Source organism: Scardinius erythrophthalmus (genome assembly GCF_964197995.2).
Source record: "Scardinius erythrophthalmus genome assembly, chromosome: 3".
Taxonomy (NCBI): domain Eukaryota; kingdom Metazoa; phylum Chordata; class Actinopteri; order Cypriniformes; family Leuciscidae; genus Scardinius; species Scardinius erythrophthalmus.
In genome coordinates this window covers 15,208,558-15,226,390 of record NC_138223.1, presented here as the reverse complement: position 1 = coordinate 15,226,390, position 17,833 = coordinate 15,208,558, and the positions used below count along the sequence as shown (strand labels likewise).

At 36.7% G+C, this 17,833-nt stretch overlaps 1 protein-coding gene across 1 annotated transcript in view; it reads left to right on the top strand.

The window, feature by feature from the left end:
- Positions 1 to 17,833, top strand: part of ptprdb (protein tyrosine phosphatase receptor type Db) — a 62,112-nt gene that overhangs the window by 29,962 nt on the left and 14,317 nt on the right. Inside the window, exons 6-21 of the mRNA XM_081362476.1 lie at positions 1,973 to 2,083; positions 3,060 to 3,071; positions 4,380 to 4,649; positions 5,588 to 6,169; positions 6,276 to 6,418; positions 6,535 to 6,676; positions 7,790 to 8,092; positions 8,453 to 8,646; positions 10,158 to 10,181; positions 10,480 to 10,597; positions 12,638 to 13,291; positions 13,797 to 13,894; positions 15,323 to 15,579; positions 16,844 to 16,937; positions 17,116 to 17,325; positions 17,550 to 17,710. Of these exons, the coding sequence (XP_081218602.1) occupies positions 1,973 to 2,083; positions 3,060 to 3,071; positions 4,380 to 4,649; positions 5,588 to 6,169; positions 6,276 to 6,418; positions 6,535 to 6,676; positions 7,790 to 8,092; positions 8,453 to 8,646; positions 10,158 to 10,181; positions 10,480 to 10,597; positions 12,638 to 13,291; positions 13,797 to 13,894; positions 15,323 to 15,579; positions 16,844 to 16,937; positions 17,116 to 17,325; positions 17,550 to 17,710 (3,373 nt within the window). The remainder of the gene's footprint in view (positions 1 to 1,972; positions 2,084 to 3,059; positions 3,072 to 4,379; positions 4,650 to 5,587; positions 6,170 to 6,275; positions 6,419 to 6,534; positions 6,677 to 7,789; positions 8,093 to 8,452; positions 8,647 to 10,157; positions 10,182 to 10,479; positions 10,598 to 12,637; positions 13,292 to 13,796; positions 13,895 to 15,322; positions 15,580 to 16,843; positions 16,938 to 17,115; positions 17,326 to 17,549; positions 17,711 to 17,833) is intronic.

Here is a 17,833-nt window from a genome sequence, read left to right as displayed (position 1 = left end):
CTTAACCGAACAGCTTCGGAGTCATTGGAATAGTTATATGACTTTTTTCGCGTTGAATGGTGGTCGTCACGCACCCCCCAAGCGCCTGTGAGACAAAAAAAACCACCCTTGCAACTTTGAGCTGGCGGGCCGCCGGCCTCAGCGTCAGGAAGTATCGCGTGATATCAGGTCTCGCGATGTAACGAATTGCTTTACGGCACTGCACACATACACTATCTAAACATTTATTTGCTAGCTTTCTGTGTATCATACCTCAGTGGACATGGCTCCGTGCGTTTGCCGGGTTCTTTGAAAACAAATGCACATGACCAGCGGGAGAAGATGGGAGGGGGGAGAGTCGCCAGCGAGTTTTGACGACAGTGTTGTCAAATATCTATTCCGAAGCTGTAGGGGGAGCTCTATAGAGAAACCTGCGAGCAAAAAGCGAGAAAACAGCGAAGAAATCGGCAAAGCTGCATAGTGCTGCTTTAAAATGCTTTCTGTCTCAGTTTCATTGTGTGTTTATTTTATTATTGAGAGGAAAGCGCGCAGCATGTATTTACATATTCATTTTGCTATTTCACTTTGCTCTCAGCAGTATTGGACAGTTTTAGAAGTTCATTAACAGTATATTACTGGTCACATATTTTGAACTTTGTTTTACCCCTAAACTTCGCCATGAGTATATCGGGGCCTTTATGAATTTTCCAGATGAATGATGGGAAAAGAGAAGCTTATTATTAAATGAACTTATTATATATTGTGAAAATATTTTTTCAAGTAATTTCCATGACTCATTTTACTGTTACTAACATTACAGAAAATATTGATATTTTTCTGAAATGCTGTTAATTTATTCCAATTAAAACATTTTTCCTGCTTTTGCTGTTTTTCTCACGCTCTTCTGATCCCTCTGCGGATCTTTTCACTTCTTTCTCTCTCTAATTAAACAGCACTTCATTTTTCAGCTAGAAATTTCTACTTGGATGAAAAACCAGGCTTTTTATTATTTTTATCTTGTCTTTTTAATGAAGCCTTTTTAGAATCTGCTCTACAAGCTGTGCAACAGCCTGTGTCTTTTCTATCTGTTTGTGTCTATATCTAAATATTAATATATAAAAAAAAATGATTGAAAGAGACTTGACTGCTTTGTTTCTCTTTGGTAAGAACCAAATTATTATTGGCAGACTTATTCCAGGAGTTTTTCTAAATACTCTGATGATTTATATGTTGTTTTAACTCTCTTGGCCACTGTAATTTGTCCTGATATTTACATGTAAACCAGTTTGTGTGGTGTTGGTATGTCTGAGTTACAGTTAACAAAATTGTTGAGCTCTATGGACAGCATCTGTGACATACTTTTGATTTTCCATGCAAAATAATTTGTACTCATCCCTTAGTTTGAAAACAAACAGAAATTGTGTGTACAGTAATGAACTCATAATAGATGTCAATAGAGCAAGGCAAGCCTGAGAAAGGTCGACTGATCGAAACGTTGCAAATAACTTTTTTAATGTGTGCAGGATTTATAATTTTCTTTTAATAGATTAGTTTAAAATGATAAATTAATTAATTTTTTTTCATTAGTTTATATTGGACTTTTTTCCGACACATGATTCGACTAATAATTTGGTTGTGCAAGACACTGTATTTTTCTAGCTGGGTACATCTAAATATGTACTTAGAAAGTATTGCTACTGTATATGACATTACACTAGCGTTATAGAATCTCTTACTAACGTTGTGAAAAGTATATGAAATTACAGTAAGTATATTAACTTAAATAAAACAATATACAGTATATAAAATGTCTTTGTTTGGCGAGTTAAATTATTTTCTGTGATGATCAACAACAGGCCACAGATATTGTCGATAGAGCTTAACTTGTACAGAACATGGAACATTCGATCCAAAGGACTGGGCTGGTGATAAAGTATGTGCATGTGTCGTTGTGTTGTAAATGTTTAACCTTTTTATGTGCATATGTATCCAGGTGCACTTCAGATTGATCAGAGTGAAGAAACTGATCAGGGTAAATACGAGTGTGTCGCAACCAACAGTGAAGGAACGCGCTACTCGACACCAGCTAACCTTTACGTCAGAGGTACAGCTTTGAGTTACTTATTTGAGCGCTGTAGAATAAAAATGTTTAACCTGTAACTACACATTCTTATGAATAGATACATGTCAAAGCAAATCTCTGTAGTCTGTTCTGTCTGATTCTTCTTAGATCATCTCCTCTTATCAAGGTCGTAACCATGTCTTGAACATTGGGGGGGATCAATTTTTTTTTCTTTTCTTTTTTGGTATTTTTATTTAAAGAAATTAAATAATTAAAGGATTAAAATGAATTTAAGGGAATAAAGTTGAAATAAGAACGCTAATAAAGTTCCAGGTCTAATTGTAGCCTATATAGTTGTGAAGTAATCCATTTAAACTCCTTGCAAATAATATTTTATTTAAAAATATGCACACATTCACTCTTGTTTGTATGTCTAATATGTCAAAAATGTTTCTTGTCTCGTCACATTCAGTTATTTTCCATTCAAAATGCCGAAATTAAAGCAAAGAAGTTGAGTAGTTTGCATCTCTGTATATTACTGTGGGTCGTTAAACGTATATCCGTCGTAAAACAGTTGTCAATTATTAAATGTTTAGCTACTTGTATCTTATTACGCACACACTCTTTCCCTGTAAAAACTAAAAGCGTTGCGTTGGAATTCTCACTCGTCGTCAGTGAATAGTAAGCCCCGCCTTCTTTGATCTGATTGGCCATCATTTTGACATTGACAAGCGCTGTTAGACCGCTGAGGCAGACCAGCCTAAAAATGTAATTTTTTAAACTTTCTGTCATCTTAACAACAAACAGAGCGGTGTGTAATGGAGAGCAGCATTAAGAAATATCATATATTGTGGGGGGTGGGAGGGGGAATGGCAATTTGTCCATTTCTATTTAAATACTTGTCCCCCTCAATGCCTATGGTGGTTACGGCCCTGCCTCTTACGTACCTTAGACATGTTGTCATTGTTTGTTTGTTTCTCCCTGTTGGCTCACGTCTCACTGCTGGACCCCTGTGTAGAATTAAGAGATGGTAAGTGCTCTTCAAACCAGTGCTCTGTTTCTTACTCTAATCTGAGTTTCAGACCCTCACATCTACATAATCCTTTTCCTCCACTGGGATTCCCTCCCTCTGGACAGTCTAACTCACTTTCCAGATCCTAATACTGCATATGTCATTTGACACTAATCCACCACATTTTACCTGATCCTTCTTAACCGCATTCCATAACATTATGCTGATAGCAAATGATATCATAGTAATGCCATGTACCCATTTGAACTTCTGTCCAGTTACAATTTACAAAATTACAATTTATTTCATACATTCATCCTAAGTTATTTGTGTGTTTGTAATAGTATACTGTGAAGTTACTGCTCCATTTTCCCAAATTATTTTCACAATTTGTAAGCAGAGAAAAGTGGGGGAATTTTATTTTGAAAGGAAAATAAGATAGAAGTAAAATTTATTATATAATATATTTCTTGGACTCATCAAGAAATCATATATAACATAGGACCATCATTTAAAAATATTACCGAAAAAGGGGTTACACTTCACAATAAGGTTCAATTTAACATGAACTAATGAATGAAAAATACTTAACCAGCAAAATAAGTTAATTTCAGCATTTACTATTACATTATTAAAATCAAAAGTTTTATCTGTTAAAATGATTTAATGGTCATTGGCTAACATGAACTAACAATGAACAGTTTTATTTTTATTAACTTATGTTAACAAAGATTAATAAATACTGTAACAAATGTACAGAGAATACAGTTTCATTTCAAATAAAAATACATCCCAGTATTGTTATTAGCATTTTCATAAACCAGCCAGTATTTTAAAAACTAAAATGTACCTGTATTTGTACTCCAGCAATTCACCTATTTGGCCTTATATTATATTTATGAAATATGATATTTTTAGACTTGGATAAATTTGCTTTGATTAAAAAAAGATAAAATGAAAAAAAAAAAAAACTGTAGACAGAATATGTACTTTGACGTCAAATACAGTGTTTAGCATATCACTTTTTAATGTGCATCTCTCGATCACAGGCAGCTATATTTGATGGCTTGTTTTCTTTATATAACATTTATATACATATTTGATGGCTTTTTCTAGTATATAGTCACCTGACAACAATTATGCATAGTTTGACCCATTAAAGAGGTAACACAGCCTAACCCTAAACCTAACTTCTACATAACACATTAATAATCTGCCGTGTACAACACTCTGAGGGCGTATCTTATTAGAAGCGGTGCTCTCTGTAGCATTAATAATGTCTTTAGCATGAGTTAGTAAATGGCTCACTGTCTTTTACACCCTCAGTGCGTCGCATCCCTCCTCGGTTCTCAGTGCCACCGATGGATTATGAGATCATGCCGGGAGGAAGTGTGAATATCTCCTGTCAGGCAGTGGGCGTTCCCATGCCATATGTCAAGTGGATGCTGGGAGCCGAGGATTTGACACCAGAAGATGACATGCCTATTGGGCGAAATGTTTTGGAGCTCACAGATGTACGCCAGTCTGCCAACTACACGTGTGTGGCAATGTCTACACTTGGAGTTATTGAAACTGTTGCCCAGATCACAGTTAAAGGTACACAGGAGTGATGTTAAAAGACTCTCAAAGACAATGCCTAATGTTATTGAAGAAAAAAAACATTTAGTTAAACAATAAGTTCCATTTGTGGAGCCAATATTAAGGAAGCAGGGGGGCTGATGGTTGTTCCAAAACCTAGTGAGCTGCCTTGCTGTCTCTTACCTGGCTAGCTAAAATGTAACCTCATATAAGTCAATGACTTGGAACACTCTTCATAGGCTATGACTCACTCTGAGTGCACATCAAACACATTTGATTTCAAAAGGTTTGTTCTTTTTAAAAAAAAGAAGCAAACAAGCTGAAATAAGCATAAAAATTGCTTTAGTTTCTGCTTCAGAATTTGGCAAGTAGTAGCTATTATATAGGAGGCAGTATAACTGCTGTCTATCTTTTGTTACAACCTTTGCATTAGGAGCGTCTGTAATGCCTTCAAATGCTATTATATGTCATGTCATTTCATGATACGTTAAATAAGTTAAATAGTATTTAAATTTTTCTGAAAGTAAGTAATTTTATTTTTCACTACCATTCATAAGTTTGGGGTTGGTATGATTTTTAAAAAAAAATGTTTTAGAAAGAATTCTCTTATGCTCACCAAGGCTGCAATTATTTGAACATGCATTCAAACTGTAACATTGTTAAATAGTATTACAAATTAATATATATATATATATATATATTTTTAAATATCTTAAAATGTAATTTATTCCTGTTAAATCAGAGCTGACTTTTTATCAGCCATTGCTTCAGTCTTCAGTGTCATTTTATTATATTATATTATAATACAGTCCGTTTGTGCTGCTTAATATTTTGTGGAAATCGTGATACATTTTTTTCAAGATTCTTTGATGAATATAAATTATAAAATAAGATTTTTTTGTAAATCTTTGTAGAAATGTTCCCTAATTTATTTCTCTCCCTCTTCAACTCCATAGCCCTCCCCAATCCTCCAGGAGCTCCAATTGTCATGGAGCGATCTGCCACCAGCATTACTCTGATGTGGGACAGTGGAAATCCACTTGCTGTTTCTTATTACATCATTCAGTATCGCCCCTTCTCCTCCACCGACACTTTTAAAGAAATTGATGCCATAGCAACAACTCGCTACAGCGTGGGTGGACTCAGCCCCTACTCGCACTACCATTTCCGGGTCATGGCGGTGAATTCGATTGGCCGCGGCCCACCAAGTCAGATGATAGATGCTCGCACAGCCGAACAGGCGCCTAGTTCCCCTCCTCGCCGTGTCAGAGGTCGCATGCTGAGTGGTTCCACAGCGATGGTGCAGTGGGAGGAGCCAGAGGAAGCCAACGGTCAGGTGGTTGGGTACAGGGTGTATTACACGTCGGATTCGTCTCTGTCTGTGAGCCAATGGGACAAGGAAATGGTTCGAGGGGCTAATTTTTTAAACATACGAGACCTGACACCCAACAAAACATATTATATTAGAGTGCTTGCCTTTACCGCAGTCGGAGATGGACCTCTTTCCAGCGATCTGCACATCATTGCCAAGACAGGAGGTGTGCAGTTTGTGAAGTTGGGATTATTTTATAGCTTCTAATATTGCAGCTTATTTTGTTTCGGTTGCATCATTCTCTACGCATTGTCTTTCTGCCTCATTTCTAGTCCCATCCCAGCCCACAGAACTGAAGGCAGAGGTGAAATCAGAGACCAGCATTCTTCTGTCGTGGATCCCTCCTGCTCACAGCGGCACAGATGCCATCACTGGCTATGAGCTCATTTACAGGCTTGGAGACCAGCCAGAGCAGGTACGTACACAGACACACACACACACACACACACACACACACACACACACATACAAAACGTTTTCATTTTGTAGTGTCTGGTTTAATCCTATTTCCTTTAAACCTCTCTCTTCCAGAAAATATCATTTGATCCAAGTTCCAGTTATCTGCTGAAGAATCTGAAGCCGTTTTCCACCTACATATTTCAACTAGCAGCGCGCAGTAAACACGGCCTGGGGGCATTCACCAGTGAAATCACCGTTCAGACTCCACAGACACGTATGAGCGATTCTATAATTGGAGTTACATTTTGCATTTCAAAAAGATAAGGGAAAAAACTGTTCAGTCACAGAAGTTATTTCCAGTATCTTATTGAAAACGTATTCAATTTTAATAATTCAGTGCTTGCCAAACATAAGTTACTGTCAGCATTATCCTACCTTGGTAACAGAGTTTGACGGTAACAGAACAGGTTTTACAAAATAACTCTCTGTGTAAGAACTTTTTAGATTAAAATATATTCTCAGAGAGTACACATAGCCTACCTTTCAGTGCTTCAGATCTTATCAGTGGGAAAGTGACATCATTTCCTGTATCTTACATAGTTGTGGGAGATAATTCCACCAATTTAAAGGCAAAGTTTGGTGTGGAAACTTAATTGACACAAGATTTATAAACACATTTAAAAAGTTTATCTTTGAAAAAACAAGGACTTCAAATGGGGTGACAGCATTAAACTTGAACAGAATCATTAAACATAATTAAAGAGATAAATACAGCTAATAAAACTATAATCTATACCTAGATTTTTATTTATATAAATTATAACTGTATCAGAAACACATGTAATGAATCTTGTGTACTCACTGAATCCATCAGTATGAATTGACTCCTTAAATGAATCAGATTTTTTCATGCTAGACATAGAGAGTACAGTTTATAGAGCATGTTGTTCATTGCCTTTGTTCACCCGGCTGTAAAGACTTGGATTCTGCTACTGGTTAGAAGTTGTTTGGGAAACATACAGTAAACAGCTGTCAGGCTATTGAAAATTTAGTAAAGTGTAAAGAGCAGGTAAGAACATGAGACACTCAGTGAAAGGATCTGGAAAGAGGGAGTCAAACAAGTAAGTTTTACGTTGAATGTATTCGTTTTTCATTTCAGTTCACCATATGTGGACGATCATTTGCAGTTTGATGTCTTGCTTTATTTTACCTGTGTGTGACACCACATTTTACGTGTCAATTTTGTCCTTTTATGTCTTTTTTTTTTTTTTTTTCCTCTGATTTCATTTCATTTCCACACATTATCATCCACAACAACACTTAAACTAACCACCGCTGCCTCAACACACACAATTAAACCCACCCAATTCTCTAACCACCCAATCAGAGTCCACACCCCCTCCCCAGGAAGTCACATGCATAAGCCCCTCCTCCACAAGTCTACTGCTCAGCTGGGCTCCACCCCTCACAGATGAAAACGGAATCGTAACAGGATACTCCATCCGATATGTGGCAGTGGAACGGGAGAAAGACCCCGTGCAGAGGATCCCGAACATCCCATCCAACTGTTTCCGGTACCGGATAGAGGGGCTGAAGAAAGGGACCCTGTACTCTGTGACAGTTGCTGCCCACACTGACACAGGTCAAGGGCCTGAGAGCCTACCAATATTGGTCCGCACAGAGGAAGACGGTATGTGACAGTGCCTTAATTTGACCCTTGACCTGAAGCTGAGCCTTTCCCAAAAGTCCTTCAACATTTGCCTTGGAACCTAGTGGTTGCAATATTTCTGACTTCTCCCAAGTTCCTCTTTGGATTTCCTTCTTTCAGAATTTTTCCATCTGCATAAATAATTGCATTTTTGGCTTATTCACCCCGGTGATAACATGTTCAGATCCCGTTCCATGGCTAAAGCTTTTTCCCAAAGGATTTATCAAGATAATTGAACCCCAGTACAATACCTCTTTCCCTGACCTTTCCTTGTCCTTCTCCTGTGAGCTGAAAGGAATGTTCAGCTGTGACTACATGTCCTTTACTCAAATGCCCCTTTAGTGCCCAGCGCACCGCCGCGGGGTGTGGATGTGGTGGTCTTAAACGCCACCTCTGCTAGAGTGTCATGGAAACCTCCGGTTGCTGAGCGACAGCATGGAAAGATCCGTGGTTACCAGGTGACATACGCCAGACGAACAGCAGGGGAGAGAACAGTCTCTCCCAGAATTAGGGAACACCTACTGGGAGAGCCACAGGTAGGAGACTTCACCTCATGGACACACACACACACACACACACACACAAATACTCTTCTGTAGTCAATGTGTGTTCTTTAGAAATGTAGTGTTTATTTTTTGAGTTGTTCTCAGTTTGAAAATAACGAATGCTTGATCTCAAAAATCAAGGACTCTCAAAATTCAAAGACATTTGACAAAAGTTTTTTTCTGGTTGCGTAGAAAATCTTAAAATAATGTTTTATGGTAATTTCTTATTCAAACTTTTAAACAGGTCTTCAGTAAATCTATAAAAAGTGTTGAAGTAGGTAAATGTGACTTTTCATAAGAAATGAGATCATATTTTAAAGTTTTTGGTAAACTTTACTTTTGGTTAAAAAAATTCAATGCTTCAGATTCTTCATGCATTCAGATTAGGTTCTCTTTCTTAAAAATGGTCCTTAGTAACACTACTTTGTTTTGGCAATTTGAATTTGTTAAATGTAAAATGGCTCATTCAACCAATAAATTCATCAAGGCAACTATACAGATTTCCTGTTCAACACATTTTCATTCAACATCATTTTGTTAGCCATTATATATAGGTCTATATGACAATATGTGAAGTGAACTTTGATTCTAATGGTGCAATTACTTTACAAAGTAAAGATGTCTAGGATATAATACATAGACCTCAACACTTGACACATAATAACAGTCACAATCAACATGTAAAAAGATGAGCTCTTAACATCACAACGCAACAAATATCTAACAATAATACTGACAAAACAAAAGTTTAAATAAAGAGTCAGCAAACAGCAAAACAGCAATAACAGTAACCACATAATTTATGCATGCTGCAGTGTATGCTGTGAACTCACAAACCCTTAACATTTCAGCATTTTTTTCCCAGACAACTGTGCTTGAACTAGTCAGTAGTGGTACAACATTTGGGCAGATTTTCTTTATTTTATATACTCATAATTTACTGCTAGCTAATTGTTGTGTTAATAAGTACAAGGTTTATCCAATCCTTTCTCTAAAACTTTAAAAAAGGTAATTTCCATCACATAAAATATAAAAATTCACACATACCAAAATCAACTTGATCAAAGTCATAAAAAATTTTTTCACATAGTTTGAAAATGTTTCATTTTTCAAGGTTTAAAGTAGTGCCAGTAACACTTGACTAGAAACATGATGTAGAATCCTAACTATCACTTGATCTGGATGAGCTGTTTGTTTGTCAGTAATTACGCTTCTTAGCTCAGCTAATGCTCTCTAAATGGACTTTCATTTTGCTTTAATCATCAGATAACATCAGTATCTGCTTATTATCCACATGCTGAGACAGAACCTCCGATAACTATCTTAGAATCTAAGAGCCTTAAAACCACTATGTAATTGTTCCAGTGAACCTTTCACACTATTTATTCTCAGTAGACCTTTATTCATTGTGTTGTTGGGAGTAATCGTATTACATCTTGGCATTCAAATTCATTTTACTTCTTTTTGTGTGTGTGTGTGTGTGTGTGTGTGTGTGTAAACAGCCACAGAATGACTCGAAACAATATGTGAGTATTACTATTTTGAACATGACCCAGAATTTTAATACATTTACTTGAACCAAAGTCCCTTTTAAGGCACATCAATTCATTCTGCGACCATCTTGGTAATGTTCCAATCCAGACTGCTAGATTGTATCTAGGCAATAGGCATGTACAGCTCCTATACTTGAATTGGAGAAAAATGGAATCTGTATGTCAAGATTATTTTTCAATAATTAATTTAAAATAAAATGGACATTTTATTTTCTTTGATTTTTTTTTTTTTTTTTTAAGTATTGTTTTAGTAAGTGCATGTGTTTATTAGGACCTGATTTTGACTGATTTATGGCCAAACACTGAATACTCTGTGACCGTGGCTGCGTTCACCTCAAAAGGCGATGGAGCACGCAGCAAGCCTATCGTCATCAGAACTAAACCATCATGTGTGTACACCCTCACACATACATGCACGTTCATGTTTTGGTATACACACTTATGTTTATCTCAGTGTTAAATGGAAAGTTCACCCAAAAATGAAAAGCATTTACTTATCATCATATCATTCCAAATCCAAACCCATATGACTTTCTTTTTTCCACAGAACACTAAAGGAGAAAATTTGAAAATAGTTTTATGTTCTTTTCAATTACAATTCCCCTTCCCCTCATGTGAGCTGTTGAACGTTTCAAATTGTAAGGTGTGACTGTGAGCTCAACTTTTTTATTCATAAACGAATCATTGAGACCAATTCTGTGAACCAATTCTAGAAATTATTTGCTAACAAATCTACTTTTATTAACTTAAAAATGCTTGAAAGAAAGAAGGCAGATGTCAAGATTTTTAGTGAATAACACTGGATTTTGAATCCATGTGCTGAAATTTTCAAATTTATAAATCATTTACACAATTTGTGAACCTGGTCAAACGATTCACTGACTAAAAATAATTATTTGCTTACAACTTGGACTACTACTTATAGTGTGTGTCAATATTTGTAGTGATTTATCTATATTGGATATTGAGTCTGTGATTTCAACTTTTAAACTTTTCAATTCACAAACAAATCATTCAGACCAATTTTGTGAACTGGATCAAACGATTCTGATTCAAAAGAATTATCTGTTAACAAACTTGACTACTTCTCTTATTCACTCTTAACCAAGGAAGTATATATTTACCAAGGAAAGCTATGGTAAATGTCAAGATTTTCAATGAATTAATTTTGTAGTGAATTTCAGTGAGTCTTTTCATTTTAAAGGGGTCCTATTATGCTCTTTTATGAAGTCTTGATTTAGTTTTTGGGGTGTACTAGAATATGTTTTCATGCTTGATTGTTAAAAAACGCATTATTTTTCACATATTTTACATTTATTACAGCACTTCTCTCCCCATTCTGCCTCAAACACGTCATTTTCGATGAAGCCCCTCCTTTCTAGAATACGAAATGTACTGTGATTGGTTAGCTGGCCCAGTGTGTTGTGATTGGCAGTGCTTAGCGCATGTTCGGGAAATGTCCCGCTCCTCTATAACTGAGTTCTTCTCTAGTGTAAGTATTGATGATGGTGTCAATTTCAAACCAATTCAAGCCTGATTCAGACCCTGACAATGTTAACAAACAAGAGAATCATGCAGAATGAATTTCATGCACAGACTTTGCAAGCACGGATTTCACAGGACGTTTCAGAGTGCTATGTTTTTTTGTAATTTTCTACATTATAGATACAATGTTATCCACCATTTAATCATGATATTTGTCGGAAAACTAAGGTAATACAAACAGTAATCGATCACTAAACTATGGTTAATTTTCCTAAGAAGCAGTGAACTGTCTTACAGAATTGAGAGCTTACAAAAGCTGTTCTCCATAAAATGTGCAGCACACAGATAAGCGTTAAGCCTTAGGAAGGTCAAACAAATGAGCTTTGGAAACGGGGTGGACAAAACAGCATCTCTTTGACATAGTGACAACACTGTCTTCTCTAATGCAGCTCATCCAGGCCGTGTCCCCTTTTTTGGGTATTCAGTGGGCGGAGATTATTTAAATGAGGAATATTATGACTTCATAAGATCCAGAAAACGTTGTAGTCCAAACTAGCCGTTCGTTGTAGTTCTTGAAAAGTTCTCCCTTTATATCTCCCTTTGGAATGTACTTACTTTGAGCTTTGTAAGCTTGCAGATCTTTTTTATGCACAAACAGCAACATTTCACACTTACTAAAGTGGAAAACCATAATAGGACCCCTTTAAAGGTTGAAAGCTTCGGCCCCTATTCATTGTAATTCAGTTGAAAAGAGCACTGTCTTCTTTTTTTAATTGCGCAAGAAAGTCTTTTTTGGAGCTGTGAAGAAAATAAAGACAGAGCTTTCATTTTTGAGTGAACTATTGTAATAACCAGAAAGTCAAGTATTTCACTCAACACATCATGATTTCACTACAGCACTACATATTTAGTGTTGATCTTAAGTATTGTTCTCTACTCCACAGTGCCAGGTTTGCCCCTGCTTACAGTCTCGCCATCAGAGGATGGCACTGCCCTACTAAAATGGCGGCCTCCCCCTGCTGGTCTGTCTCCTGTGCTGGGCTACAGGCTCTCATATGGCCAGGCTGACCCGACCTCAGACTCCTTCATGGTGCAGGAGCTAGACGCTACGGAGCGCACCTACACCGTCTCCTCTTTGAGTGCAGGGGTGCTGTATGTGTTTCGGCTCGCGGCCCGTACCATATGGGGTTATGGTTCAAGCGCTCAGGTCACATTTTTAACACCAAACATGGTGCAAACAACCACAGATGACATGGTAACAATCCCGGGGACAACAGACGGTCAAAATGTGAGCATACAGGAAACCTTGCCGCTTTTGGCTAACTTAACAGCTGAAAACATCAACTCCTCATCTGTGATCCTGAGGTGGGAGCGACCAAGAAGCTATGACCGGATCCAAGGTTACCGCGTGTGGTTCGCTGTCACCTATAGTAATGGCACGGATATTGCCATGGAATCAGACGTTTCGGAGGCTACAGTGGTTCTTAATGGCCTACGGGCAAATACTGAGTATGTGGCGAGAGTGTGCGTGCTTAGCAAACACGGCCCTGGGGCCTATAGTCTCCCCATATCCATCAAAACACAACCAGCACAGGAAGGTATGGCACTTGTATATCCTCACATACAAACATTTACTGTCAGGCAACCCTTCCTTATCAAAACCACTACATTTTCTTTACTCTGGAAGGATATTTTCTGTTTATGTCTGGTCATTTTTGTCTGTCTTTGTTGGTCTGAGTCTCTTGTTTGGTGACGTTCACTAAGCGCAGATAAAAGGTGAGAATCTTTCTGAAAATGGGTCTAGGTAAACGTGGAGTGCTCCATAATCTCATAAAACAACTATGGTAAAGGTGAGCCCTTGGAGAAGAGAGGCAAATTCTTATCAGCACTACTGTATGAGAAAAGACTGACCAGCTCTTTTTTCTCCTTTCGGTTCTGTGCACCCTTTGTAGATAACAACCTGATGTGGTAAATGTTTTTAGTAGAAACGGTTGAAAAGATTCTTTGATGTTCTGCTCATGCTGGAGGCCAGAGTTTCTGCTCAGGTGAGCTGAAGTATTGAAGTTTGTTGTGTTGATCTTTTGTTTTATTTCTCTTTAATAGTGTTTGCCGTGAACTTCAGAGTGAAAGCTGCTATGAAGAGTTCTGTGCTGCTGACCTGGGAGCCACGAACCGCCAGTAATAAAGCACAGTCTCTCATTGTAAGTACTGCAAAAAACTGTGTATGTGTCTGCACGAGTCAGGTTTGGCCTATTTTGGGGTCTACATGAAGAAAACGACTTGATAAACATGAAATTTGATGTTGAAAATCTAAATGTGTGAAAGATTTAAGGCAGTGGTTCTCAACCTTTTCTCCAAAGCCTTTCATTATCCAAGACAATATTCAAAAGCCTCTCATATAGACAAAGATATTTCAGCTTGTTTTCAAACTTCTGCATTGACTGACTAAGGCAGAACAGCGAAAACGTTTGTCTTTGTATCTCCTGTTTTAAGTCAATACATTCATTTTAGAGTGCAGACCTTTTGTATTGTCAAACATCTGTATTAACACAAACTAGTATTGGGAATATATTAACATTATAAAATACAATAATTATAAATAATCCACATTAAAATAATTAAATTGGTAATTCTAGAAGTTTCAAGAACTGAATGTTTTTTCAGGGTTCACATTCTTTATAAGCAATACATTTACATTACTTTTCCTGTCATTTGTTTTATATATTTTTAAATATATGTTTTACTCAAAATAGCAATTTCTCAGTGGTTTATACATGCTAAAATATTTAGAGCTTGTCTTAACTAGAAAAATTTACATTCAGAATTGACATTTTGGTAACACTTTAGTTTGGGTCCAATGCTCACTGTTAACTAGTTGCTTATTAGCATGCATATTACTAGGATATTGGCTGTTTATTAGTACTTATAAAGCACATATTAATGCCTTATTCTGCATGACCATATTCTACATCCCTTAATCCTACCCAATACCTTAACTTAACAACTTCTTACTAACTATTAGCAATTAGGAGTTTATTGAGGCAAAAACTGTAGTTAATAATTAGTTAATAGTGAGAATTGGACCCTAATCTTAAGTGTGACCAAGTTAGATTTTAATAAATTCTTTTCGAGGTCTAGAAATCACACTTAAACATTTCCTCATACTGTATATCCCATTTTTCCAAGACCATGGGAACTCCGTTCTTTATATAAAAATGGTTAATTAAAATAAGAAACAGGATGTCGGTTTGCTCTTTGATTTTTATCTGTGTTATCTTATTTTAAAGCTGTTTTTTTTTTTTTTTTTTTTTTTTTAATAATTTAAAGTCATCTTGTGACGGCTGGGTTATGTGATAGACAATATTTTTAGCTCAGTATAAAAACAAACAGGGCGTGTGTGTTGTTCCTCCATTGCTACCCTTCATGCAACATATTGAGGTGGAATTGTGTTCGACAGTGTTGGTATAAACGTGCGAGCGTGTGCATGTCAGCAAGTGTCTGAGGTGTCAGTCTTAATCTCACTCTGCCTTCCTCGAAAGTGTGTGTGTCACAACATGCTCATAGTCTTTGCTGGTTAATTGTGCTTTTTATTGTGTTAAATGCTTTTCCAATCTCACCTTTTCCCTCAGATCTCATATGGTGATGGTGAAAGTGTGGAGGTGGATGGGCGGCTCGGGCAGAAGTTAGTGACCAAGCTGAAGCCCCAGTCTCTATACACCTTCTTGTTAACCAGTAAAGCTGATGGCACTGGAGGCCTGCAGCACCGCGCAGACGCCATGACCGCTCCAAACCTGCTGACCAAGAAACCCCAGCTCCTGGACAAGACTAGCTCTCAGAGCATCGCTACCCTACAGCTGCCCACTCTCCAGGGACAGGCTAATGTCAGGTCAGCATTCCAATTTTCAAAATGATTTCTGACATTTTTTTTAACTCTTTATTTCCAGCTTTAAATAAGAATAGGCTCTATGCACGATCGCTTCTGCGTTTTGTCTCAGCCTGCCCAGTTACATCCGGTGCTGCGTCGGAAGCCATTTTTGCATTCGGTGGAGATAATGGCTAATTACACTCATTGTTTACAATAACTTCCAGCGGTTAATGTGAATGATGTTAACAATATTATGAGGCAGTTAGCTGTCACACCTAAGAGTAAGAAAGAGAAGGGCTTTAAATGATATATTTCGAGCTACGTCGACAACTTTGAGGGTGAGTATTCTCTCGTATCATGCAAAATCCGACTAGCGAATCGGTTTCTAAAATCGTTGTCAACGTTTCTGACAAAATGAATTTTATGAAAGTTTTGCTGCTAGAACACTTCGCTATAGAACGCTCTATGCGGAAGTAAAGACGCTGGCTGAGATTATACCGGAAATACGTCAGCAGCGTTCGTGCATAGAGCGTATTTAAAGTCCAGATTTTCAGTGTGGTCTCGGAATTTTAAACTCAACTGAATAATGTATATTATTATGTATAAAATATACACTACTGTTTAAAAGTTTGGGGTCAGTAAGATTTTCTCTCTTATGCTCATCAAGGCTGCATTTGATAAAAAATACAGTAAAACTGTAATACTGTGAAATATTAATAGAATTTAAAATAACAGTTTTAATATATTATACATTATCATATATTAGATGTTTATATATTTCAAAATATATTTTTATTCCTTTGATGGCAAAGCAGAACTTTCAGCAGCCTATACTCCAGTCTTCAGTGTCACGTTATTCTTCAGAAATCATTCTAATGTGGGCTACTGATATGGTTTGCAAAATATTTTATTTTATTTATACATTTATAATAAAAAAATATATTTTATATATATATATATATATATAAAAAATATATATATGTATATATATATATGTATGTTTTTTTATATCTTATATTTATATATCTTTATATATATATATCAGTTTCTTTTGTACTGAATTCAGTTTATGCTAATTTTAATAATAATAAAAAAAATATATATATATATATATATATATATATATATTTAATTATTTATTACAGTTATCAGAATGATATTTTTTCATATTTTCACAATGCAAAAATATTTAACTGCCTTCATTTGATTTTTGTGCGTGCAAATAAACAGACTTTTCTTCATGAGATTCACCCATAATAATATAATATCATGTTTTTAATTGAAGGGGTTTCTACATTGTGGTTGTCCCTCTGAAGAGGCAGAGAGGAGGAAACTTCCAGAATTTATGGAGCGATCCAGATGAGATGAACATTGATGAGGTACTGCATTTTTGTAATGAAATGCTGATGTCGCAATTGAAATATTTTTTTACAGTTTTGATCAAGTCGTTCACTGTCTTTGCTGAACACATGTTGGTTCAGCATAAGGCAGTTGCAGCGTCTGTTGTGATTAGCGTGGCTCATGTCATGTGCTTGTCCTGTTGTCTGGTTTCTCCAGCTACTGAGGGAGATTAATGGCACCGGTCGCTCTGTGCGTCTACGGAGACAGGCGGAGGCAAAGGCATACATCAGTTCTCATTTCCAGAATCTTCCAGCCGAGTTTAAACTAGGAGACGGCAGTGTGTATGGAGCATTCATGAACCGACCGCTTGTGAACGGACAGGAGTATGTGTGCTTCGTGCTGGCTATTCTTGAACTGGGCCAGAACGTAAGTCCTTCTTTTCTCTCTCATTTTTAAGGTCCACAATTCAATATTTAAGTAATAATTTATTAAAAACAATGTTATGTTTTGAGTACAGTGCCTGCAACCCTTCGGCTGTCTCTGTATTCACCTTTTCTTTTTTTATTAATATATATATATATATTTTTTATTGAAATGTTTATATATATATATATATTATCCTAATATGCTGTTTGATCCTTGATTGACAGACTGTGTACTCCACAAGTCCATTCTCTGATGCCGTGCTGTTCTCCGATGTTGAGCCGCAGCCGATCGTAGACGAGGAGGAGGGGCTTCTGTGGGTGGTTGGGCCAGTGCTGGCTGTCATCTTCATCATCAGCATTGTCATCCTCATCCTCCTCTTTAAAAGGTGAGATTGAAGGAGAATTGAGAAGGAAAGTGATTTAGAATTTGAAAAGGTGTATGACATCAATGGGAGTTCCCACAGTGGAAATATCAGAGAATTTTCAAATTTAAAATGGAAAAATCATAG